The following is a 27591-nucleotide window of genomic DNA, read 5'->3' as shown; positions in this document are numbered from 1 at the left end:
CATGGCGATCGGCCCCCAAGGGACTCATCCCAAAACTGAAAGTTCTGCTACTCTGAAATAGAACCACTGTCTCTCTCCTGGGGGATGAGGTTCAATAGATACAGGGAGAGAGAATGAGAGAGAGAGAGAGGGGGGAGAAACAGAGATGGAAAGAGTGAGAGAGAGAGAGAGAAACAGAAACAGAGCGGGAGAGAGAGAGAGGGGAGAGGAGAGAGAGAGATACATAGAGAGGAGGAGGAGAAACAGAGATGGAGAGAGAAACAGAGCGAGGGGAGAGAAAGAGAGAGAAGGAGAAACAGAGATGGCGAGAGAGAGAGGGTGCGGAGAGAGAGGAGGGGCATAAAGAGGGAGAGGGATACAGTGAGAGAGAGAGAGGGTGCAGAGAAAGGACAGAGAGAGTCAGACAGTGTGCATCCATTCCAACTGGGTCACATCGCCGGAGCATTACATAAGGGTAAACACTGCTGCCCTGTGCTGTGCCCTTGATAACACACACTCACACACACTCACACACACAAACACAAAGGCACAGATACAGGTGCACACACACACACACACACACACACACACACACACACACACAAGAGGAGCAGTCCTTCTCCAGAGTCTACCCATTGGGATGCAGCACTTCATATTTTTCCAATTATGTACAGTACTGTACTAGGTCCAAATTTGCAGAGGCATTGAATCGAAAGCCATCTCTGTCTCTCAGTGGATTTGCAATAAGTACATCATGACAGTGAAGTGAACCCTGGATGTTAGCTTGCGGTCAGCATGACTTAGCGTTTCATCTCTTCCAATGTATATAGGCTACATACTGCAATACATGGGTTTCAGACCGGATACCTCATTTTACTTTAGTGCCTCTACAGAAGGATCAGTGCTGTCTAAATCACAGATAAAAATGGGAAGAGATAGTGAGATTTGTATTACACAACTCCATTGATAACCAACTGATGAGATGGGACTCATATGAACAAATACGTCTGTGATCGTTTATTTTCACAACACCTCTGTTGCTCCCAGTTACAGTAATTCACAAGGTGTCGACTTGAAGCATCTGAGAATGTACAGTGATCTATATTGCCTTTAAAATTGAACTGAAAACAACACAGACATGAGATGAGCAGCCTACCAAGGTGGATTATTCAAAATGTAGCTATTGTGAGAATATTTCATTGTTAGTCTGACATTGTTTGGCTCACACATGCTTTTCTCCATGAGGAGGGGATACAACAGCACTACAGAATGTTGTTGGATCTCTAACCACTGACCCTCTGTTTGCCAGTCTCTTCCCATTCTACACCCATTCTCAAGTTCAACATTGGCTATGTAATAGACCCATAATTCCAGTTCATATTTGTGAGGGTTGTTTGCGCAATGCGCTGTCTGTGCGTCGGTAGAGGGTGTGATTGTCTATAAAAGGAACAGCCAGTTGTTTAAAATCCTATTCGGACGGTTTCAAATCCCCCCTTGCAATGAGAGAGGAGAATGGAGGGAGGGAGTGCGGATGTGTGTGTGTGTCTGTGTCTGTGTGTGTAGAGGGTGTGTGAGAAAGTGAGAGAGAGAGCAGAGAGGGAGTGTGTGTGAGTGTGCATGCTTGAGTGCTTCTGTGTGTGTGTGTGTATGTGTGTGTGTCTGTCTGTGAGGGTGCGTGAGAGTGTACTTCTCTGTGTGTAAATGTGCGTGTGTGTGCGCCAGGGAGAGCCAGGCAGCACCTTTCCAACACACATACAGCCAAGGCAGGCGGAAGGAGAGAGAGAGGCAAACAGAGAGGGGGGGTATTCGGAAGGGCGTGGCTAGCCAACTGTCAGTCACTTGCGGTTACCACAGAAAATGGGCGTGCTGAAATACCGGGACAACCAATGGAAAGCGACGCTGCTTGTGTCACCATGGTGACGGGGCTGTACCCAGGGAGGTTGTGATGGGTTGACAGGTGCGTGACAATCGGAGCTCTCTGCAAGCATGTACGCCAAAGGCAAGAGTAACAACGTGCCGTCGGACAGCCAAGCCAGAGAAAAGTAAGTTTTATTCATGGGAGGGGGGGAGGGGGGATCGCGGCAATGGGGAAAGTTCATGAGCGTCCGGGGCAGTCACACAAGGAGCTGCTATCGGAGAAGAGATACATTGCAAGACTCAGAAGAGGCATGGATGGTGCTTTGCTAGGCGTATTGGCATGCTTTAAAAGTTGACCATGTACATTTCTTGATAAATTGATTACAATAGAACATGGTTATATAGAATGTATGCACGAGACTTGCCGATTTACATGGCCGTGGTTCTTAGAGGCACATCTTTTGACACCAATGCTTATCAATCTACAGTTTGTCAGTTTAGCCGTGGCTATGCAATAACATGATAGGCTACTGGCTGTAGAGGTAGGAGTTGTAATGTGCAGCGGGTATCTGTAATCATTATTATTAGGCTACCATTACCATTACCAAACCTTTTACTTGCATAGTGTACCCTACTGGTCAATGTACATTTTTGAAAAACATATAACTAATATGCTACTGGGTTATAATGCATGCACGTTGAAACCGATGTGATCTTTAGTTGAGCAAATAGTTCACGCGTTCTCGCCGGTGCCCGGTGGCTTATCTACTGTCATGTAGGCAAAAAAATATGTAATTTCTGTCAAAGATTTATAAAAGATTAATATCATGTTATGCAAAGGCCAACAGTAGCCTCATAATTATTTCTGACGAATGTCTCTGTTGAGTGAGCACAAAGTCGTGTCTAAAGACAAAAACATTTCCAGCAAGACAGACAGGAGAACTTGGTCAGGTCTACATTGTTGTTGTCGCAGAAGTTATGTAACATTCTGCTTCACGAAAACACCTGACGCACTCTTATAGCAACTCATTCATGTAGGCATATTCTAGGCTTTCTACTAAGTGTTCATAAACGTCAAGTAGGTCTACAAATGTAAGATCTTAATTTGAGCCAGTTTGCTTCAGCAGGAAAATAACCCAGCATTAACAGGACATTTCAATTATTATGTTGATTATAGCTAATGGGAATTTTTGTAGGGGTTGTTACATTTTTCGTAAGTGAAAATTAAGTATGACATTTCTAAGTGGAAATGACAAACTTCAGAAGCATTTTTAAACCTCAAATACACTACAATTGCAGGAAAGTACTCCTGCAACAGGGTGATCAAATTAAGATCCTACATCTGTATATAAGGCTGCGTTTACACAGGCAGCCCAATTCTGATCTTTTTTCACTAATTGGTCTTTTGACCAATCAGATCAGCTCTGAAAAGATCTGATGTGATTGGTCAAAAGACCAATTAGTGGGGGGGGGGAAATGGAGCTGCCTGTGTAAAGGCAATATGTGCCTGTCTATGCAACCGACCCCACACTTTTTTCATCTTCTGAATTGTCTTCGATGTGTTTGAAGGCTTTCTTGGTTTTGACGGCTTAAGCTTGAAACCGCTAATCGCCAACAGCTGGGCTTGTGTGTGTGTGTGTGTGTTTGTGTGTGCGTGTGTGTGTGCGTGCGTGCGTGCGTGCTTGTGTAAGTGTAAGGGAGAGGTGTGTGAGAGAGATGTACATGTAGCCTATTCTTCACATTATTTCATGAAATTATGTTAATGGTTTCATTTTGGACTAATACATGATTGCCAAAAATATGGGTAAATTAAATATATATACTACCGGTCAAAAGTTTTAGAACAGCTACTCATTCAAGGGTTTTTCTTTATTTTTACTATTTTCTACATTGTAGAATAATAGTGAAGACATCAAAACTATGAAATAACACATATGGAATCATGTAGTAACCAAAAAAGTGTTAAACAAATCTAAATATATTTTATATTTGAGATTCTTCAAAGTAGCCACCCTTTGCCTTGATGACAGCTTTGCACACTCTTGGCATTCTCGCAACCAGCTTCATGAGGTAGTCACCTGGAATGCATTTAAATTAACAGGTGTGCCTTCTTAAAAGTTAATTTGTGGAATTTATTTCCTTCTTAATGCGTATGAGCCAATCAGTTGTGTTGTGACAAGGTAGGGGTGGTATACAGAAGATAGCCATATTTGGTAAAATACCAAGTCCATATTATGGCAAGAACAGCTCAAATAAGCAAAGAGAAACTACAGTCTATCATTACTTTAAGACATGGGCTTAGTGGGACTATCATTTGTTTTTCAACAGGACAATGACCCTACACACCTCCAGGCTGTGTAAGGGCTATTCTACCAATAAGGAGAGTGATGGAGTGCTGCATCAGATGACCTGGCCTCCACAATCCCCCGACCTCAACCAAATTGAGATTGTTTGGGACGAGTCGGACCGCAGAGTGAAGGAAAAGCAGCCAACAAGTGCTCAGCATATGTGGGAACTCCTTCAAGACTGTTGGAAAAGCATTCCAGGTGAAGCTGGTTGAGAGAATGCCAAGAGTGTGGAAAGCTGTCATCAAGGCAAAGGATGGCTACTTTGAAGAATCTCAAATAGAAAATATATTTTGATTTGTTTAACACTTTTTGGGTTACTACATGATTCGATATGTGTTATTTCATAGTTTTGATGTCTTCACTATTATTCTACAATGTAGAAAATAGTAAAAATAAAGAAAAACCCTTGAATGAGTAGGTGTTCTAAAACCTTTGACCGGTAGTGTATCTTAAAAACGTAGGCTAGTCTTTAGAACAGTAATAGTTAGCCTACAGTGCTCAGATTGTTCACACCTGCTTTGGAAGGCACCGACGTGTTACAGGTGCGGATAGGTTCTCAGGGAAACTCACCATCGGTTATGTTGGTCCCGGATGAAAAGAGTCTGTTTCGTCCGATAAGATGAACCCACCAAGGGTTCAGTTCATAGCAGTAGACTATTTCTCACTTCAATACTATTAATTATTTCATTTATTTCTGTCAGCAGTAGGATGTCCAGACACATCCGCATAGTCCCAGGTTTCATTGACGAATACTGAGAGCGGTCAGCAACAACACAAGGGGATGGATGGCACTCTACCCCGTAGCTCCATCTCTGCCTTATCTGTCACTGACACAGAGAGAGAGAGACTTCTGAGTGTAATGTTTACTGTTAATATTTATTGTTTATTTCACTTTTGTTTACTATCTACTTCCCTTGCTTTGGCAATGTTAACACACGTTTCCCATGCCAATAAAGCCCTTAAATTGAAATTGAATTGAGAGAGAGAGAGAGAGAGAGAGATATATATTCCTCATAGGGCTTCCTCTAGATAGGCATGGAAAAGACAAAGTTGTTGATACATTGTGTGTGTGTGTCTGTTGGTAAGCCAGTCTGAATGGGAATAATAGTAGATGTATGATTGTCCATGGTTCACCTATGGTACAGTACAGTACAGCCTAGCTCTCCTGGGGCCTCATTATCCTACTGTACACACATACTTTTGTTAAATATACGTGTGAAATACGTGTCCTTGTGAAAAATACATACAGATACCCACTCTAGACTTCAAAATGTCTTACACCTTGGAAATTGTTTGTTTACCTGTTCGAGCTAAGAACACTTTGGTAAATGCAGAAATATACATGGAAAGAAAGTCTCATGTGAACGAAAAATATAGGACAAGGGAGAGGAAGAGATGAACTGGAAAAGAGGAGAAGAAAGAGGACAAGTGAGTATGAGAAGAAGAGAGGACAGAAGAGAGGGAGTTGCATGTTTTGTAGCACACAGTCCTACTGATCAGTGTGGTGTCTCTGTATCTAACACACAGTTCAGCCAGCACCGTCTTCTCTTCAGTTGTTTCTCATTTCTGCTACACAGCAGGAATCAGAGGGAGAGAGAAATGGAGAGCAACAGATTGACAGATGCAGGGAGAGTGAGGGAAGGAGGGAGAGAGAGAGAGAGAGAGAGAGAGAGGGACTGGGGAATTTGCTGGCTCATTAGTTTACAGCAGGGGTGTTGAACTCATTTTGCCCCGGGGGCCGCATTCAGTCTTCAATGAGGTCCGGGGGGCCGCACTGAAAATGTCTTATATTTCCTTGCCGTCAAAATAAAAATAAAATAGTCCTCTAGCCATCTTATTTTGAATTTTCTATGCTTCCTGTCTAGTGATTATTAGCGAGCTGGACAGTCAAAAAACTGTATGAATATAGGTTTAAAAAAATCTCCATTAATATACAGGACCAGTCAAAAGTTTGGACACGCCTACTCATTCAAGGGTTTTCCTTTATTTTTACTATTTTCTACATTGTAGAATAATAGTGAAGACATTAAAACTATGAAATAACACATATGGAATCATCTAGTAACCAAAAAAGTGTTAAACAAATCAAAATATATTTTAGATTTTAGATTCTTCAAAGTAGCCACCCATTGCCTTGAGGACAGCTTTGCACACTCTTGGTATTATCTCAACCAGCTTCACCTGGAACGCTTTTCCAACAGTCTTGAAGGAGTTCCCACATATGCTGAGCACTTGTTGGCTGCTGTTCCTTCACTCTGCGGTCCGACTCATCCCAAACAATCTCAATTTGGTTGAGGTCGGGGGATTGTGGAGGCCAGGTCATCTGATGCAGCACTCCATCACTCTCCTTCTTGGTAGAATAGCCCTTACACAGCCTGGAGGTGTGTAGGGTCATTGTCCTGTTGAAAAACAAATGATAGTCCCACTAAGCCTAAACCAGATGGGATGGCGAATCGTGCAGAATGCTATGGTAGTCATGCTGGTTAATTGTGTTGAATTCTAAATAAATCACAGACAGTGTCACCAGCAAAGCACCCCCACACCATAACACCTCCTCCTCCATGCTTTACGGTGGGAAATGCACATGTGGAGATCATCCGTTCACCCACACCGCGTCTCACAAAGACACGGCGGTTAGAACCAAAAATCTCAAATTTGGACTCATCAGACCAAAGGACACATTTCCACCGGTCTAGTGTCCATTGCTCAGGTTTCTTGGCCCAAGCAAGTCTCTTCATCTTATTGGTGTCCTTTAGTAGTGGTTTCTTTGCAGCAATTCGACCATGAAGGCCTGATTCACACAGTCTCCTCTGAACAGTTGATGTTGAGATGTGTCTGTTACTTGAACTCTGTGAAGCATTTATTTGGGCTGCAATTTCTGAGGCTGGTAACTCTAATGAACTTATCCTCTGCAGCAAAGGTAACTCTGGGTCTTCCTTTCCTGTGGTGGTCCTCATGAGAGCCAGTTTCATCATAGCGCTTGATGGTTTTTGCGACTGCACTTGAAGAAACTTTTAAAGTTCTTGAAAGTTCTTGTTATTTCATAGTTTTGTTGTCTCCACTATTATTCTACAATGTAGAAAATAGTAAAAATAAAGAAAAACCCTTGAATGAGTAGGCGTGTCCAAACTTTTGACTGGTCCTGTATATTAATGGAGAAAAAAATTGACCTATATTCATACAGTTTCTTGAAAAACCCTGGAATTAGTAGGTGTGTCCAAACTTTTGACTGGTACTGTATTTAAGTGATAATGCCCGAGAAGCCGGTGTTTGTTGGATGTATTGGCACAGGTGTTGTTAGAAACCGTGCCAATATATCCAACAAACACCGGCTTTGAGGGCATTATCACTTTTATACAACGGGTTACCAACATTCAAATAATGATTGACATATTTTCATTAATGACGTTATTTTGATTAATTTATTCGTACTATTTCATCCTTCCACAAGATATAGTCCCGACACAAATCTAGGGTTTCTAGAGACGCGACCCAGTCGTTCGTTCTTTTTGTTCTGTATCTATAGACGCGACCCATTGCCATACTGCCTGGCAACGTTCTTATCGCTTGCTTGCTAGCTAGCCAACTACGGCTAACTTACAGTCACGTCAAAAAGTTCAGCCAGAATAACAGTAAAGTAGCCGCAATAGCATTTGTTTAAGCTGTTTTCTAGTGACATTTATTTGGATACATCCATAACAATGAGCTAATGAGACGCGAATTCGCCTGGCATAGAGAATGTGCTCACTCGTCAGCACAATGTTGTTCAGCGGAGCTAGCCAACAACACAGCTACAGTAACACAATCACTTCAAACTGAAGCTGTAAAGACTGCAAATTAGCTGCGTTTCGTTTGACCTTTTTTCAATTGACCTTTTTTTGTATATATCCATAAAAATGATGCCAGCTGACTCATGATTTCGACCAGCTGAGAAACGCTGCCTGCCTTTCTATCTCATCCCGACTCCCGACACGTTCAATACTGTGGGACAGCTGGAGATCTAATTTGAATATTGAAACAATGTTGCAAATGTCGGAGAGACAGACAGCAAGGTTTATACAAATCTCTGCTGTTGAAAACTAAATGTTAGTCTAAAAGAAATGTGAGATAATGTCTAGATGCTTTTTATAGTGGAGATCAAGTTTATAAAGTGCCTGACTGGGTTGATGAGACAGTGGATTGCGCAGTCAGATGCAACAGTGTAAATCGGCATTTTAACGTCCTAGATTTAGCTGGTGGTAACTTGTGGAATAGACACCGGCTGGAATGCAGTTTTAACCAATCAGCATTCAGAATAAAACCCACCCGTTGTATAAATAAATATATTTTTTTACTCAAACCACCCGTGGGCCGGATTGGACCCCCTTCGGCCCGCGGGCCATATGTTTGACACGTCTGGTTTACAGTGTTGTAGTATTGACCTACAAATGGCTCCCTACAGAGACAGGGCCATGGCGTCTAGCCGATGTAGCCTGTGTATCAATGTGAAGGTGTGTGTCTAATACACCTACGCGTCTCTGTGCTGTGAACTATTGATGAATGTTGTATTCTCACTACTGGGGTCATGTTAGATGAAGTAGGAGTAAGGTCTGGTTTTCTCCACCCTCTCTCTCTCTCTCTCTCTTTCTCTCTGACTCTCTCCCCTCTCCCCCCTCTCTCTCTCTGCCTGATGTAATGACAAGTGACAGCACAGCACCACTGAACTGTTCAAGAAATGTTCTGAGAGGACAAACCAGGGTCAAGTGCACTTCTCCGTGCCTGTTTCAGAAAGTTTCAACGTGTCTTGAAATGTTCACGTCAGTTCAGTTTGAAAAGGTTTGAATATGTTTGCTCCTGTCCGGAGTCCATGGCTGAGACCCAGGGTTATAAACCAAGTTATCTTCCTTTCAAAACAAAAGAATGCAATTGAAACACTCCTCCCTCGGTACACTGTTCCCTTCCCTTAGTATAATTTGCTTAGGGAAGAACCTGTTGTAAAACCAACAGGGGTTTTCCTTGGTTGAATTCAGCTGCTGTTGATCAGAGCATCTTGGCACTTGTGTGATACAGAATTGTGATTGAAATGTAACCGTTGTTAAAGCTGTATCCATGCTTTCTGGCAATCTCAATGTTGCTATGTTGCTTGGTATAGCTTATTTTGTGCTTGACTGAGTGACTGAGGTTTCGCTTGGTGAATCAGACCGGTGCTTGTTCCATTCATCTGCAAACCTCTGCAGGCTAGCGTGCAAACAAATAGAAAAATAAGCATAGCCGCGGGAAAATTGTTCTTGCATGTGCTATAGATGGCTATAACGGTCTGCTAATACAGGCCTACTTTTGTTTATTAATACTTTTTTTAAATCTGATTTTCCAGGGGGTGCTGCAGCACACTCAGCACCCCTACGGAAATAAGTAGGCTACTCACTGTCTCTGGATCCTCACCTTGTCGCATACTTTCACACACACACAGTTTCTTTCCATCTCCTGGCTTAGACATAGGCACGTGAGACACCTCCCGCTCCTGGCAGGAAGCTGCCGACACAGCATCGCTCCTGACTGAGGCAGAGCAGTGCATGCTGGGAGTGTTTATCCTCTTTTACAGAGCCAGTTCTGGCTGCCACAGACTGCACTGAACGTCACAGGAGCTGCTTAGGGTACCTGGAGGATCCTTACTGTAGGCCATACTGTACATCAGATACTGATTTAGCTACATAGCCTCCTGCTGGCTCCCACTCTCCTGGCTCTGACTGGACAGAACTATCACCAGATGCAGGTGCTTGAAACATCAGTCTACCTATCCATGTTTTACATTGAAACCAGTTGAAAGATGCTGAGTATATGTAAGATTTTTTAAAAAATTTTAGTCATTTAGCAGACACTCCTATCCAGAGCAACTTACTGGAGCAACTAGGGTTAAGTGCCTTGCTCAATGGTACATTTTTCACCTAGATGGCTCGGGGATTCGAATTAGCGACCTTTGGGTTACTGGCCCAACGCTCTTAACCACTAGGCTAGTGACAGGTGAGTGAGTTTGCACGGAAGAAAAATAAGGAAAGAGAGATGAGTGAGTGAATGATCATGAGAAAGAAAAGCATAGAGAGAAGAAAGATCCTCTGTGTAGTTGAGGTCAGATGAGGGTCAGGTGTCCTGGAGGACCTCATGGTCTGATGCTTTCTAATGGCTGCTCATCTGACCCCAGCACTTAACACACATCTCCCACTCATAGATCGCTTACACTGGGAAGTGACCACACCTGGTTCTGCTGGCCAAGGTCCAGACAGAACTCATGTAAAAACATCAGTGAAAGACCAGTTAAACTCTCCTCTGCTAGGTCAGTGGAGAATATATTGTTGGTAAACTGTCCATCCAGTAAGCCTGTCTTAGCTCCTGTCTGCCTAGGCTACACCACTTTCCCATATGGGTCAACCCGTCCACATCTAACCCCATCTGTCTGACAGGCTGGCTTTATGAATGGCAGTTCAGTTGAACTCCAGTAATAATTGTAGTGCTAATAGCTTATCTGCTCTCTTGACGACAACAGAGAGAATTGTCACCTACTCAATATTGTTGTCATTCAGACTAGGCTTGGGCGGTATACCGTATATCGTATACCGTATACCGGGGTATACTATTTCTTTGACGTTTTTCAATAAATGTGAATATTTGTAGCTACTTTTTAAGTTAATACCTGCAGTCCACTTGTGCAATACGTTAGGAGATAAAGCAGATTGTGTTCTTCATTTCACCTGTCGCATTATTTGACATTATTTGACATTATTTGACATGATGAAGCTTACCGTTCCCCAGAACAGTTGAGCCAGTCACGTGCTTGTTTGTAAATGGCACAACGGGAGACAGCGAGCTGGTGAGTCCATAGCGTTGTATATCTATCGCCGATCTCTGTTGTGCTGCGCACATGAAGTGATGAAGTTACACTTGGATGCAATTCACTACTAAATGTTTGCCATCAGATAAGTTTATGAGCTGGATTTGCCTGTCTTTGCAATTTGTTTATGTTTGTTTTTGCTCGTTAGCGTTTAGTTAACAGCGTCTATGTGATTTCACTATTAGTTTGTGCTAATTTTATTAGCATTCTGGTAATAGAGGCCCAATGGGTTTTTCTTGCGTTTTTTAGCACCCCTTGTGTGCCATGCCGGTAATACCGTAAATCCCGGGACGAGAGAAGGACAGTATGACAATATGAAAATCTGTATACCGCCCAAGCCTAATTTAGACACACAGATATGAGGAACTATGAAAGACATGATTGTCTAAATTTTTTAATTCACCAGTCCCTCAGATTAGTGCCAATCTCGGATTACAAAATCAAAGTCAAAGAGAAATCCTGTATCTAACATGGCCCATAAAGCCTCTGCAAATAGCAGTGATGACAACACAACAAGGCTTTGTCAGAAAACACTAGTAGTCTGCTGTATAGCCGCCTAAAGTCCTCTTTTATCTGTATAGAGCCCTCCTTGTCTTTCGATCGTGTTACCTGCTAAAGATGTACAGCAACTATCAAAGCAGCTACGTCTTACTGAGCTCTAACAGGGAGTCAGTCCTTGATTGACAGACAGAACAGGGGGGCAATGTGTCACTCAGCAAAGAGGACCCCACATCACATCAGGCATCCTCACGGGACGTCTCGTGGTCCTCCGGACGTGACACAAGCCCTTTGTCTCTATCAGATAGCATGAAAGGAGGATGTAGAAGAAAGGATAAGAGGGCATAGGATCCTGAAAGTCTTTCTTCTCTCCGTTCAAAAGACGGGGAACGGATGGCTGAGTTTATCACCCATCACATCCCTCAGGACCCCGGGGGCATCCCAGAACACGGCTGTTTAATTAGACACACTCTGACTCTCTCTCCTCCTTTTTGCCTCCAGTAACTCCTCTCTCTGACTCTCTCTCCTCCTCTCTGCCTCCAGTAACTCCTCTCTCTGACTCTCTCTCCTCCTCTCTGCCTCCAGTAACTCCTCTCTCTGACTCTCTCCTCCTCTCTGCCTCAGGTAACTCCTCTCTCTGACTCTCTCCTCCTCTCTGCCTCCAGTAACACCTCTCTCTGACTCTCTCTCCTCCTCTCTGCCTCCAGTAACTCATCTCTCTGACTCTCTCTCTCCTCTCTGCCTCAGGTAACTCCTCTCTCTGACTCTCTCCTCCTCTCTGCCTCCAGTAACTCCTCTCTCTGACTCTCTCCTCCTCTCTGCCTCAGGTAACTCCTCTCTCTGACTCTCTCCTCCTCTCTGCCTCCTGTAACTCCTCTCTCTGACTCTCTCCTCATCTCTGACTCCTGTAACTCCTCTCTCTGACTCTCTCCTCCTCTCTGCCTCCAGTAACTCCTCTCTCTGACTCTCTCCTCCTCTCTGCCTCAGGTAACTCCTCTCTCTGACTCTCTCCTCCTCTCTGCCTCAGGTAACTCCTCTCTCTGACTCTCTCCTCCTCTCTGCCTCCAGTAACTCCTCTCTCTGACTCTCTCCTCCTCTCTGCCTCAGGTAACTCCTCTCTCTGACTCTCTCTCCTCCTCTCTGCCTCAAGTAACTCCTCTCTCTGACTCTCTTCTCCTCTCTGCCTCAGGTAACTCCTCTCTCTGACTCTCTCTCCTCCTCTCTGCCTCAGGTAACTCCTCTCTCTGACTCTCTCTCCTCCTCTCTGCCTCAGGTAACTCCTCTCTCTGACTCTCTCTCCTCCTCTCTGCCTCTGGTATCTCCTCTCTCTGAGTCTACTCTGTGTGTGTGTGTGTGTGTGTGTGTGTGTGTGTGTGTGTGTGTGTGTGTGTGAGAGAGAGAGAGAGAGAGAGAGAGAGAGAGAGAGAGAGAGAGAGAGAGAGAGAGAGAGAGAGAGAGAGAGAGAGAGAGAGAGAGAAGAGAGAGAGAGAGAGAGAGAGAGAGAGAGAGAGAGAGAGAGAGAGAGAGAGAGAGAGAGAGAGAGAGAGAGAGAGAGAGAGAGAGAGAGAGAGAGAGAGAGAGAGAGAGAGAGCGAGCGAGAGAGAGAGAGAGATTGAGTGTAACCTTCCCTCTCCATGTCTCCATGTGTACACCATCCTTATAGTTAGCGGTAGCGCTCGTGGTTTTGGCAGGAAGTTTTGTGCTGCCCACGGTGACACTAAATGCCCAGTAACCACGGTATGGACACTCCGGCACAGCTTTTCCTGTAACCCCAGAACAGACTACAAGTAAACGCAACGGGAAAATACATACACACACACACCAAAAGATCAGTCAGACCCATAGTTGTCTGTTGTATTTTATCTTGTTTGCTTATTTTGCTTTTATACTTCTTAATTAGATAGCTTTTATCTTCATGTCTCTTCTAATATGTTTCTTATTTAGCATGTCAAATTTTTTGGGGGTTGTACGAGTGTCTGTCTAGTATGTTCAATGTTGCTGTGTGTGTCTACAGTGGGGGAAAAAAGTATTTAGTCAGCCACCAATTGTGCAAGTTCTCCCACTTAAAAAGATGAGAGAGGCCTGTAATTTTCTTCATAGGTACACGTCAACTAGGACAGACAAAATGAGATTTTTTTTTACAGAAAATCACATTGTAGGATTTTTAATGAATTTATTTACAAATTATGGTGGAAAATAAGTATTTGGTCAATAACAAAAGTTTCTCAATACTTTGTTATATACCCTTTGTTGGCAATGACACAGGTCAAACGTTTTCTGTAAGTCTTCACAAGGTTTTCACACACTGTTGCTGGTATTTTGGCCCATTCCTCCATGCAGATCTCCTCTAGATTAGTGATGTTTTGGGGCTGTCGCTGGGCAACACGGACTTTCAACTCCCTCCAAAGATTTTCTATGGGGTTGAGATCTGGAGACTGGCTAGGCCACTCCAGGACCTTGAAATGCTTCTTACGAAGCCACTCCTTCGTTGCCGGGGCGGTGTGTTTGGGATCATTATCATGCTGAAAGACCCAGCCATGTTTCATCTTCAATGCCCTTGCTGATGGAAGGAGGTTTTCACTCAAAATCTCACGATACATGGCCCCATTCATTCTTTCCTTTACACGGATCAGTCGTCCTGGTCCCTTTGCAGAAAAACAGCCCCAAAGTATGATGTTTCCACCCCCATGCTTCACAGTAGGTATGGTGTTCTTTGGATGCAACTCAGCATTCTTTGTCCTCCAAACACGACGAGTTGAGTTTTTACCAAAAAAGTTCTATTTTGGTTTCATCTGACCATATGACATTCTCCCAATCCTCTTCTGGATCATCCAAATGCACTCTAGCAAACTTCAGACGGGCCTGGACATGTACTGGCTTAAGCAGGGGGACACATCTGGCACTGCAGGATTTGAGTCCCTGGCGGCGTAGTGTGTTACTGATGGTAGGCTTTGTTACTTTGGTCCCAGCTCTCTGCAGGTCATTCACTAGGTCCCCCCGTGTGGTTCTGGGATTTTTGCTCACCGTTCTTGTGATCATTTTGACCCCACGGGGTGAGATCTTGCGTGGAGCCCCAGATCGAGGGAGATTATCAGTGGTCTTGTATGTCTTCCATTTCCTAATAATTGCTCCCACAGTTGATTTCTTCAAACCAAGCTGCTTACCTATTGCAGATTCAGTCTTCCCAGCCTGGTGCAGGTCTACAATTTTGTTTCTGGTGTCCTTTGACAGCTCTTTGGTCTTGGCCATAGTGGAGTATGGAGTGTGACTGTTTGAGGTTGTGGACAGGTGTCTTTTATACTGATAACAAGTTCAAACAGGTGCCATTAATACAGGTAACGAGTGGAGGACAGAGGAGCCTCTTAAAGAAGAAGTTACAGGTCTGTGAGAGCCAGAAATCTTGCTTGTTTGTAGGTGACCAAATACTTATTTTCCACCATAATTTGCAAATAAATTCATAAAAAATCCTACAATGTGATTTTCTGGATTTTTTTTTCTCAATTTGTCTGTCATAGTTGACGTGTACCTATGATGAAAATTACAGGCCTCTCTCATCTTTTTAAGTGGGAGAACTTGCACAATTGGTGGCTGACTAAATACTTTTTTTCCCCACTGTATGTGCGTATGTCCACATAGCCCAAAAATATTTTGGGTATCTCAGATTGTTCTGGCAATTCTCACAAAGAAACTTCATTGGGAGGAAGTATGTTTGATATGCTTTTTACATTTTACATTTTTTCTTTTATCATGAAAGTGGCCATTTTTAGACCTATACATGTGAGATGTAATGCCGAATGTAAGACCCAATGATCCGTGAACCGTACATGATACAGAACACCTTGGTGCCATTATACTCCTAATAGTGTGCTCTAAAATATGGAGTACCGCTACATTCTGTAATACAATTTTACACATGAATTTATTCAACATTAAAACTATAAATATCCCAAAGCTACCCTTTTTGATTTTGTTTATTTCTTTACATATTGTTTTAAACAATATACTCTACAAGCACATCAAATTTCCAGAGTGGGCTCTCTGCAACTTTTAAAGTTATGATATATTTTAGGAGCACCACCAACACAGTGAATGGGAAAATGGATTCAAAGGGAACTCCCTCTGCTGGTGATTTGCTGAATATGCAGGAGGGCTGGTTAATGACCTATAATGTCAATTTCTTTCATTGATAATTTCTTCAAAAGCAGCAGAGAGGCCACTCTGAAAATGTGATGTTTGAAGAGTATATTGTTTCAAACAATATGCCTAAAAATAAGCTACACTGAACAAAAATATAAACACAACATGTAAAGTGTTGGTCCCATGTTTCATGAGCGAAAGATAAAAGTCCCAGACATTTTCCATACGCACAAAAAGCTTATTTCTCTCAAATGTTGTGCACAAATTTGTTTACATCCCTGTTAGTGAGCATTTCTCATTTGCCAAGATAATCCATCCACCAGACAGGTGTGGCATATCAAGAAGCTGATTAAACAGCATGATCATTACACAGGTGCACTTTGTGCTGGGGACAATAAAAGGCCACTTTAAAATGTGCAGTTTTGTCACACAACACAATGCCACAGATGTCTCAAGTTTTGAGGGAGCGTGCAATTGGCATGCTGACTGCAGGAATGTCCACCAGAGCTGTTGCTAGAGAATTGAATGTTAATTCTCTACCATAAGCTGCCTCCAACCTCGTTTTAGAGAATTTGGCAGTACGTTCATCCGGCCTCACAAAACCGCAGACCACGTGTGACCACGCCAACCCAGGACCTCCACATCCGGCTTCTTCACTTACGGGATCGTCTGAGGTGGGTGCTGAAAACTATATTTATGTTTGTAATAAAGCCCTTTTGTGGGGAAAAACTCATTCTGATTGGCTGGGCCTGGCTCCCCAGTGGGTGGGCATATGCCCTCCCAGGGCCACCAATAGCTGCACCCCTGCCCAGTCATGTGAAATCCATAGATTAGGGCCTAATGAAATTATTTAAATTGACTGATTTCCTGATATGAACTGTAACTCAGTAAAATATTTGAAAATATTTGCATGTTGCATTTATATTTTTGTTCAGTATAAATCAAGAAGGGTACTTTTTCATATTAATATTTTTTATGTTGAATTAATTAATGTGAAACATTGTATTTCATGATATAGCCATACTCCATATTTTAGAGCACACTATGAGTATAATGACACCCAGATGTTGTCTGTATCATGCACGGTTCACAGATCATAGGGTCTTAAATGGCCACCTTTATCATGAATTTCTCAAAAATTATTTGTGATACTTGATACAAATGTAAAAAGCATCTTAAACATCCTTCCTCCCAATTATTTTTTTATGTGAGAATTGCGAGAACAATCTGTAATATTATACAATCTCTAATATTTTCGGCCATGCTGGCGTGGAGTCGCCCTATACTCTATGCTGCTGTTGTTACTGAGCTCCTGTTCTCTCTCTCTCTCTCTCTCTCTCTCTCTCTCTCTCTCTCTCTCTCTCTCTCTCTCTCTCTCTCTCTCTCTCTCTCTCTCTCTCTCTCTCTCTCTCTCTCTCTCTCTCTCTCTCTCTCTCTCTCTCTCTCTCTCTCTCTCTCTCTCTCTCCTACAGCAGTGGAGGCCTGTATCCTCTGATATTTCCTCCATCATTGATATGCAAGCAGCATCACCCAGGCGCTAGCGCAAGGTTAAGCATGTGTGACGGCCAGGCTTAGGAATTGCCTCAGTCTCGCTTGCTCTCTCTCTCACACTCTCTCCCTCCCTCTCTATCTCTCCCTCTTCTCACTCTGTCTCTCTTATTCTCTCTCTCTCTCTCTCTCTCTCTCTCTCTCTCTCTCTCTCTCTCTCTCTCTCTCTCTCTCTCTCTCTCTCTCTCTCTCTCTATCTCTCCATCTCTCTCTCTCTCTCTCTCTCTCTCTCTCGCTTATTCTCTCTCTCTCTGTCTCTATCTCTCTCTCGCTTTCCTCCCTCTCGCTGTCTCTTGCTATTTCATTTTCATCATCTGTGTTAGAGTGTGAGGCCACAGAGTTCTTCCTTTTAATCATCCATAAATGTACCTTCCTACCCGCTCCTCTTACATTACAACATACATATTACTGCCACTGAACCTTCTAAAGTTCTATATGACATTTTCTCCCCTCTGAACGCAGGGCTGTATGTTTCCCTGTCCAGGACTTAAATGGCTGGCAGAGCGCTTGGCATTTATAGGATCCACTTAAAGTTATTTCTCAATCAGAGAGAGAAGCAGGAGAGGGAGGGATGACATCATAGACAGATCTCAGTGTGAGTTGGGCAACACTGGGTATTGTCTGTGACGACTGTCTGCTTCAACTTTCAATATCACTGGTAGTACAGGAATAAGGTCATAGATGGGCATTTCAAGTATATTTCCTACAGGCTGAAATAGAAACATCTATAGAGCTAATAGTATTATTGCTGTCACCATTGTCTTCACCTGGTTCAATTTCCAGGATCTAATTGTTCAGTAGAACGTAACTTACCGGTGTTAGAACAACCTTACATATAACATATAGCCCTTCGCAGCTTTTTGTATCTGGTGTTCTTGGTAGTAGTGTGAAATGTTACATTGTGTGAGTTCAACAATTACTCTAAAACTCTCGGAGCTCAGGAGCTAGCAGGAAAATGTTCCAGCAGCCACATTCCAGGTCTGACATTCTAAGACAAGGAGGCGTCGGCTGGGGTCAGGCAGGGGATGGTAGAGAACAGGGAACACACCGGGCTCACTCACCGCTCGTGTGTGTGTGTGTGTGTGTGTGCGTGCGTGTGTGCATGCTGTGTAAGCATGTGTTTTAGACATTCATTGCCAGACTGTGACGTACTCCATTCAAGTTATCATTGACTTTTCATTTACTATGACTCACGGAGCCTACAGTGCTGTCAACATGCTGTCCATTCAGATCATTCTGATCAAGGACTATACTGTGCTTTAGATAGTACACAGTTACACAGCCAGTGACTGAACCATTCCATACTTTACATGTCTAGACAAATAAATGAACTTGAATGATGACAAAGTTCCATCTGCAAACATGAGTTGCAGAAGAATTGCACTCGAAATGTACTGTAATCACTTAAAGAAATGTAAACAAGGAAAGCTCTGCTGGAAATCGGGCGGTGTCCTTTGAACTGTGAAATTAAAGGAACTCTGTAAACTGTGACTCAATCTAAACTAAACAAACCAATTAAAATGGAACTAAAAATGAGAGGAGATAGAATTTTTCTGTTAATGGATTTCTCCTCACCCTGTCTGATAATCTGGTTTTTCCTGTTGTCCCAGCTGAGAACATTGTTGTCTCTTATGTTAGGCCAGAGCCAGTCTGAACCAATGACAATGAACTATAACTACTTTTCATTTTCAAACTCCTTAGCATTCTGTTTTGTCTATTTATCACGATCAGAAGAAAGGACAGGGGATTTGCGGTACCCTCCCCCACCCCCTCCCTCCCCCCTTCCGTTCTTAATTGCAGCTCCACTCATTTGTTATTTTCCAGAGGAGCTAGACGAGGGTGGTTTCCTGCTCATGTTCCTACTACTGAGAGAGAGAGTGAGGTTTGTTAGTCAATCACATTGACACACACTACTGAGCCGACATGTTGCCCTGACCCTGATCACAGGCTCCTGTTTAAAGGGTCAGCCACTAACGGTGGAGCACTAACATGCTTGGAGTTGGACTCTAGGGCAGAGGTGCATTATTGTGATCCTCACAAGCTGTAGTGTATGCTGCTTTTCATTCTTGTCTTTTAATGCGAGACTGAACCATGTTTCCTTATAATGCTGTTCACCACTGTAGAACCTCAAGAGTGGGAGGGGGAGTGTCCATTTTTGATCATAAACATTTTCAATTCTTTGTAAGAGAGGACCTTGCACTTACATCTGATAACATTGACGTTTAATCTCTTTTTATGGAAATTCCCTCCTGTTCATTTTTTGGTGGTAAAAAAGTGGTAATTGGATGTATCTATCGGCCACCGATTCTGACATTGGTGGTTTTATTGATATCCTTGCATCAACCTTGGATTTGATTTATAATGAAGATAAAGGGTGTTTTCTATTGGGTGATTACAACATAAACGTATTTAAAAGTGAGAACCACTCACTGACATTTGACGTTTTGAATATTTTATATTCCAGCTATCTGTATCTCCTCATCTATAAGCCCACAAGCGTGATCAGTTAATCTGCCGCCCTTATTGATAATATGTTTTACAAATTCTTTGAATAATGTGGCTAATACAGGTATACTTTATACTGTGTACTTTATTTTCCACTTCTCTTTGGCAGCTGGAAATGAACAGATGGGAATGATTAGTAGCATTGAGGGTAGAATATTTAACAAAAGTAATTGTGAGAACTGATTTATGATATTTCATGGGACATTTTTTATAATCAGGCCGATGTGGAGTCTGCTTACCAGAGTTTTCTCACATCTTTCATTCTGTATTTCACCAGTGCTTTCCCTTAGTTAAACCATGTAAGAGAGCAGCAGAAGGGTTCTGGAAACATTGGTTTAAAACCGGTCTCCAAAAATCCTCAGTTAAAAAAAACAAGTTGTACAAAAAGTTTCTCACAAATCCCTCTCCTGTGAATTCTGCAAATTACAAAAAGTATAAGAACAAATTTACTCACCTAGTTCAGATATCCCGAAAATTTTATTTTACTAACACATTTCAAGAATCCTTAAATAATATAAGGTCAGCTTGGAAAATCATCAATCAACTGTAGAATAAGAAAAAGGCATCTAGAACTATTCCATCTCAATTTATTGTTGGAAATAAGACCTATAGTGATCCTGATGTTGTTTCATGTGGATGTAATATATTTTTTGTGAATGTGGGTTCCTCTCTGTCAAAGAAAATAGAGAAATCTGATGGAAATCCCTTGGATTACATTAAGGAACATTTCCCTTCTCTGCTTCAGTTTGATCCTCCTGATGTAATAGAGGTGATGGAGGTAATTGGTAAGTTAAAGATATCAGCAGCAGGTCATGATGAGATTGTTGCCTCTTTGGTGAAATCAGTGTCTCCCTCGAATACTGAACCTCTAATGTATATCTTCCCCAAATCAATGCAAACTGGTATTGTTCCTAAAGATTTGAAAATTGCCAAAGTTATCCCCCTCTATAAATCTAGGGATCCCAGATTTTTTACAAATTATCACCCAATATCTGTACTACCATGTTTTTCTAAAATCCTAGAAAAATTGGTGTATAAGATAATGTTTAAATTTTTTTATCAACACTGTATTCTATATGAGCACCAATATGGTTTTCGTAAAAACTACTCCACAGAAATGGCTCTATTGCAATTTGTGGATAAAATCTTTACAGCCCTGAACAACAATGAATACACTCTTGGCATCTTTTTAGATTTATCCAAAGTGTTTGACGCGGTTGATCATGAAATATTACTTTCTAAATTGCATTATTACGGTTTTCAGGATTATACAGTGGGGGGAAAAAGTATTTAGTCAGCCACCAATTGTGCAAGTTCTCCCACTTAAAAAGATGAGAGAGGCCTGTAATTTTCATCATAGGTACACGTCAACTATGACAGACAAAATGAGAAAAAAAATTCCAGAAAATCACAATGTAGGATTTTTAATGAATTTATTTGCAAATTATGGTGGAAAATAAGTATTTGGTCAATAACAAAAGTTTCTCAATACTTTGTTATATACCCTTTGTTGGCAATGACACAGGTCAAACGTTTTCTGTAAGTCTTCACAAGGTTTTCACACACTGTTGCTGGTATTTTGGCCCATTCCTCCATGCAGATCTCCTCTAGAGCAGTGATGTTTTGTGGCTGTTGCTGGGCAACACGGACTTTCAACTCCCTCCAAAGATTTTCTATGGGGGTTGAGATCTGGAAACTGGCTAGGCCACTCCAGGACCTTGAAATGCTTCTTACGAAGCCACCTCCTTCGTTGCCCGGGCGGTGTGTTTGGGATCATTGTCATGCTGAAAGACCCAGCCATGTTTCATCTTCAATGCCCTTGCTGATGGAAGGAGGTTTTCACTCAAAATCTCACGATACATGGCCCCATTCATTCTTTCCTTTACACGGATCAGTCGTCCTGGTCCCTTTGCAGAAAAACAGCCCCAAAGCATGATGTTTCCACCCCCATGCTTCACAGTAGGTATCGTGTTCTTTGGATGCAACTCAGCATTGTTTGTCCTCCAAACACGACGAGTTGAGTTTTTACCAAAAAGTTCTATTTTGGTTTCATCTGACAATCCTCTTCTGGATCATCCAAATGCACTCTAGCAAACTTCAGACGGGCCTGGACATGTACTGGCTTAAGCAGGGGGACACGTCTGGCACTGCAGGATTTGAGTCCCTGGTGGCGTAGTGTGTTACTGATGGTAGGCTTTGTTACTTTGGTCCCAGCTCTCTGCAGGTCATTCACTAGGTCCCCCCGTGTGGTTCTGGGATTTTTGCTCACCGTTCTTGTGACCATTTTGACCCCACGGGTGAGATCTTGCGTGGAGCCCCAGATCGAGGGAGATTATCAGTGGTCTTGTATGTCTTCCATTTCCTAATAATTGCTCCCACAGTTGATTTCTTCAAACCAAGCTGCTTACCTATTGCAGATTCAGTCTTCCCAGCCTGGTGCAGGTCTATAATTTTGTTTCTGGTGTCCTTTGACAGCTCTTTGGTCTTGGCCATAGTGGAGTTTGGAGTGTGACTGTTTGAGGTTGTGGACAGGTGTCTTTTATACTGATAACAAGTTCAAACAGGTGCCATTAATACAGGTAACGAGTGGAGGACAGAGGAGCCTCTTAAAGAAGAAGTTACAGGTCTGTGAGAGCCAGAAATCTTGCTTGTTTGTAGGTGACCAAATACTTATTTTCCACCATAATTTGCATATAAATTCATAAAAAATCCTACAATGTGATTTTCTGGAGAAAAAAAATCTAAATTTGTCTGTCATAGTTGACGTGTACCTATGATTAAGTGGGAGAACTTGCACAATTGGTGGCTGACTAAATACTTTTTTTCCCCACTGTACATATAATTGGCTATAAACTGTATATAACACAAGACACTGCGATACCCTTCACCCTCCACACTGCTGCACCTCACATAGACAATTCTCTAGTCTATCAGATGTAGAGGTACCAAACTCTGGAATTCTTATCTTCACATTGCCAAAATATCATCATCCCTCAATAACTTCAGGCGAAGACTGGTGGTCAGCCTGATGAACCAAACTATTCAGTAATCTCCACCATATAGCCTAACTCTCACAAACTCACATACTTTATTATTTTTTTACGTGATTACTAATCAATTCATTTATACATTTATAATTAGTAGATTTTGTTTTTATCTGTATTGTTGTCTATCACGCATTTTCTTTGGTGCAAATAAATAAACCATGGGAGACCGGGGTTAGCTAGTTGTGATTAGGGGTAGGTTGTTACAGGGATTAGCTAGTTGTAAGTAGGGGTAGGTTGTTACAGGGGTTAGCTAGTTGTGAATAGTGGTAGGTTGTTACAGGGGTTAGCTAATTGTGTGTAGGGGTAGGTTGTTACAGGGGTTAGCTAGTTGTGAATAGTGGTAGGTTGTTACAAGGGTTAGCTAGTTGTGTGTAGGGGTAGGTTGTTACAGGGGTTAGCTAGTTGTTTGTAGGGGTAGGTTGTTACAGGGGTTAGCTAGTTGTGAGTAAGGATAGGTTGTTACAGATGTTAGCTAGTTGTTACAGGGGTAGGTTGTTACAGGGATTAGCTAGTTGTGAATAGGGGTTGTTTGTTACAGGGATTAGCTAGTTTTGAGTAGGTATAGGTTGTTACAGGGATTAGCTAGTTGTGTGTAGGGGTAGGTTGTTACAGGGGTTAGCTAGTTGTGAATAGTGGTAGATTGTTACAGGGGTTAGCTAGTTGTGTGTAGGGGTAGGTTGTTACAGGGGTTAGCTAGTTGTGAGTAAGGATAGGTTGTTACAGGTGTTAGCTAGTTGTTACAGGGGTAGGTTATTACAGGGATTAGCTAGTTGTGAATAGGGGTTGTTTGTTACAGGGATTAGCTAGTTGTGAGTAGGTATAGGATGTTACAGGGATTAGCTAGTTGTGAGTAGGTATAGGTTGTTACAGGGGTTAGCTAGTTGTGAAAACGGGTAGTTTGTTACGGGGTTAGCTAGTTGTGAGTAAGGATCGGTTGTTACAGGGGTTAGCTAGTTGTTACAGGGGTAGGTTGTTACAGGGGTTAGCTAGTTGTGAATAGTGTTAGGTTGTTACTGGGGTTAGCTAGTTGTTAGTAGGGGTTGGTTGTTACAGGGGTTAACTAGTTGTGAATAGGGATAGGTTATTACAAGGGTTAGCTAGTTGTTACAGGGGTAAGTTGTTACAGGGGTTAGCTAGTTGCGATTAAGGTTGTAGGTTGTAATAAGCTGGGGGGTTGGCCCTGTGTTCCATGCGCCATGGATCAATGTAGCCTCTGTACTGACATTTACTCCTGAGGTGTTGGACTGCTGCACTCTCTATAACCACTGTGGTTATTATTTGACCCTGCTGGTCATCTATGAACGTTTGAACGGCTTGAAGAATGATCTGGCCTTAATGGCCATGTACTTTTATCTCCACCCGGCACAGCCAGAAGAGGACTGGCCATCCCTAAGAGTCTGGTTCCTCTCTAGGTTTCTTCCTAGGTTCCTGCCTTTCTAATGAGTTTTTCCTAGCCACCATGCTTCTGCATTGCTTGCTCTTTGGGGTTCTGTATAGCACTTTGTGACAACTGCTGATGTAAAAAGGGCTTTATAAAATCAATTTGATTGATTGATTGTGTATCAGTCGTCTTCAGCAAAAACTAATAGGCTGTCATGGTTAGTGTCACTTTTGTAGCAGGAGGCAGTGCAACAACTCCAGGCTAACTTGGAAGAGGATAAGTGTAAATCTGTCACTTTATCATCCCCATCATTTACATTAGAGTCATTAAACAGACGCTCTTATCCAGAGCCACTTCCAGTTAGTGCATTAATCTTAAGATAGCTAGGTGAGACAACCACATCACAGTCGGGGTAGTACATTTTCCCTCAATAAAGAAGTGATCAGTAAGTCAGAGCCAGTAGGAAAATACAATGTTTTTTGGGGGGGAGAATTAAGACTGAGATGTCTTATTTAAGATCACTTCAACACCTTAGCGTTGTTGTCTCTCCTGAGTGACTTCATTTTTGTGAATGGTGTCTGTGATCTTTGGCCTGGGATGGCATGGCGAGGGGGGGGTTGTGGGAGCTGGAGTTAATGAAAGGTAAACAGGAGGGCTGCTCTGAGGTGCGCCAAAGAACACAGAGCTATTCTACAGGATATGAGCATTCTCCTGACTTACCTTGATATGCATGACGTTGGATCAGAGGAACAGATTTTGAACTCCCAAAATTCCTCTACTGAAGGGTTAGGTTAGACTGGGAATTCTAGTTTGTTACTATATTGCATACCTGCCAGGGCCCTCTGTGTACTATAGTCCATTCTTGTATGAAATGATAAATTGTTGAGATGAGTATGATGCATGTTGACATATTATACAGAAACTCATGTTGACTATGTACACTCTTAGAAAAAAGGGTTCCAAAAGGGTTCTTCCTGGAGCCACATTTTTTTATTCAAATGGTTCTCCTATGGGGACAGCCCCAAAAAACTTTTAGGTTCCAAATATCAGCTTTTTTTCCAAGAGTGTATACATTGTGTTAAAGCTGCCACTGTATGGATAACCTTAATGGTAGCTTTTGTCAGTTACTGTAAGTTGTCAACTGTATTTATTTGAAATCTTTTCAGGATGAAATCTCTTGAGATGCACCATCTTGAGTGTCCAAATAAAAAAACGAATGAAAAACAAAAAACTAACAGTACTTAGAAACAAGAATAATATGGCAACTACTGTCTAATAATAATAATGATTTAAAACAAATACTTAGATTAAACAAAGAGTTGTCAAACTAATAGGCTTACAACTAATAAAAACTACTGCTACAACTACTAATACAAATAATAAAATTAAGTACCTATAATATATACATACATACAGTACATATTAAAAAATATGTTTCTATTTGTTAAACACAAAGAGTTTGTTTTTAACATTTGAAAAAGGGCTTTCTTAAATTCACTGTGTGATTTTAATGCCATGATTTCTATAGGTAAATTATTCCAGTCAGTTGGCCCTTTGTATCTGAAAGATCTTACTCCAACCTCATGATGTACCCTTGGAATTTGTAATTGCTGAAAGGAGTAATGCGAGTCTTCTATAGTTAGGTGTTCCTTAATACACTATATATACAAAGGTATGTGGACACCCCTTCAAATTAGTGGATTCGGCTATTTATATACTGTTGCTGACAGGTGTATAAAATCGAGCACACAGCCATGCAATCTCCATAGAGAAACATTGACAGTAGAATTGCCTTATTGAAGAGCTCAGTGACTTTAAACGTGGCCACCTTTCCAACAAGTCAGTTCATCAAATTTCTGCCCTGCTAGAGCAGCCCCGGTCAACTGTAAGTGCTGTTATTGTGAAGTGGAAACATCTAGGAGCAACAACGGCTCAGTCACTAAGTGGTATGCCACACAAGCTCACAGAACGGGACCGCAGAGTGCTGAAGCGCGTATCGCGTAAAAATCATCTGTCCTCGGTTGCAACACTCACTACTGAGTTCCAAACTGCCTCTGGAAGCAACGTCAGCACAATAACTGTTCGTCGGGAGCTTCATGAAATGGGTTTCCATGGCCGAGTAGCCGCACACAAGCTTAAGATCATCATGCGCAATGCCAAGCGTCGGCTGGAGTGGTGTAAAGCTTGCCGCCATTGGACTCTGGAGCAGTGGAAATGCGTTCTCTGGAGTGATGAATCACACTTCACCATCTGGCAGTTCAATGGACAAATCTGGGTTTGGCGGATGCCAGGAGAACGCTACCTGCCCCAATGCATAGTGCCAACTGTAAAGTTTGGTGGATGAGGAATAATGGTCTGGGGCTGTTTTCCATGGTTCGGGCTAGGCCCCTTAGTTCCAGTGAAGGGAAATCTTAACGCTACAGCATACAATGACCTTCTGGACGATTCTGTGCTTCCAACTTTGTGGCAACAGTTTGGGGAAGGCCCTTCAGCATGACAATGCCCCCATGCACAAAGCGAGGTCCATACAGAAATGGTTTGTCGAGATCGATGTGGAAGAACTTGACTGGCCTGCACAGAGCCCTGACCTCAACCCCATTAAACACCTTTGGGATGAATTGGAACGCCGAATGCGAGCCAGTCCTAATCGCTCAGCTTCAGTGCCCAACCTCATTAATGCTCTTCTGGCTGAATGGAAGCAAGTCCCCGCAGCAATGTTCTAACATCTAGTGGAAAGCCTTCCCAGGAGAGTGGAGGCTGTTATAGCAGCAAAGGGGGGACCAACTCCATATTAATGCCCATGATTTTGGAATGAGATGTTAGACGAGTAGGTGTCCACATACTTTTGGTCATGTAGTGTATATACAGGGACATTTAAGTTGATACATTTAAAAAGACGTTGGTACCAATGCAGTTGTCTTCTGTTTGGGAGTGTCACAGGGCCAAGCCTTCACTGCTGAGGAGTTGAACATGTTTGATAAAGAGCTGTATAAACACTGACACACTAAAGCAGTGCAAGAGCTCTCTCTGTGGAGGCAAAACAGAGAGCACAGACAGATAAACGCTTTTTTGAGTATGAATGTTTCTCCTCACTCAGGCCTTTCCAAAACGGGATTATGACGTGTGCTTTGTTAATCTTCAAAATGAAAGTTTTACTTCTCAAACTTTCCTCTCCTCAGATTATACAAGGACTCAATGAGAGTCAAGTTTATATTACAATATTACTGCTGTTCATATCTTTGTCTTGAGGAGAAGCCATTAGAGAATTCTCAGGGGATGTGGGTATAGGGTAATGGAGAATATAGATCTGACATGTGACTATCAGCAGAAATGCCAATTAGAAATGCATCAACGGACAGCTACAGTCAGTTGGGAATTCACTGGAAGGCCTTACAGCCATGTTGTTACGAGAAGATCAGAACAGGT

At 42.4% G+C, this 27591-nt stretch overlaps 1 protein-coding gene across 1 annotated transcript in view; it reads left to right on the top strand.

Moving 5' to 3' along the window:
• Nucleotides 1-1628: 1628 nt before the first annotated feature.
• The window catches only part of LOC121573393 (single-stranded DNA-binding protein 2), a 113139-nt gene continuing 87176 nt past the window's right edge, over nt 1629-27591 (top strand). The window contains exon 1 of the mRNA XM_041885335.1: nt 1629-2021. Coding sequence (XP_041741269.1) covers nt 1966-2021 — 56 coding nt within the window. The 5' untranslated portion in view covers nt 1629-1965. The remainder of the gene's footprint in view (nt 2022-27591) is intronic.

This window comes from Coregonus clupeaformis, chromosome 18, assembly GCF_020615455.1.
Source record: "Coregonus clupeaformis isolate EN_2021a chromosome 18, ASM2061545v1, whole genome shotgun sequence".
Taxonomy (NCBI): Eukaryota; Metazoa; Chordata; class Actinopteri; order Salmoniformes; family Salmonidae; genus Coregonus; species Coregonus clupeaformis.
The sequence above is the reverse complement of the archived record's forward strand: the minus strand, read 5'-3'. Positions and strand labels throughout refer to the sequence as shown.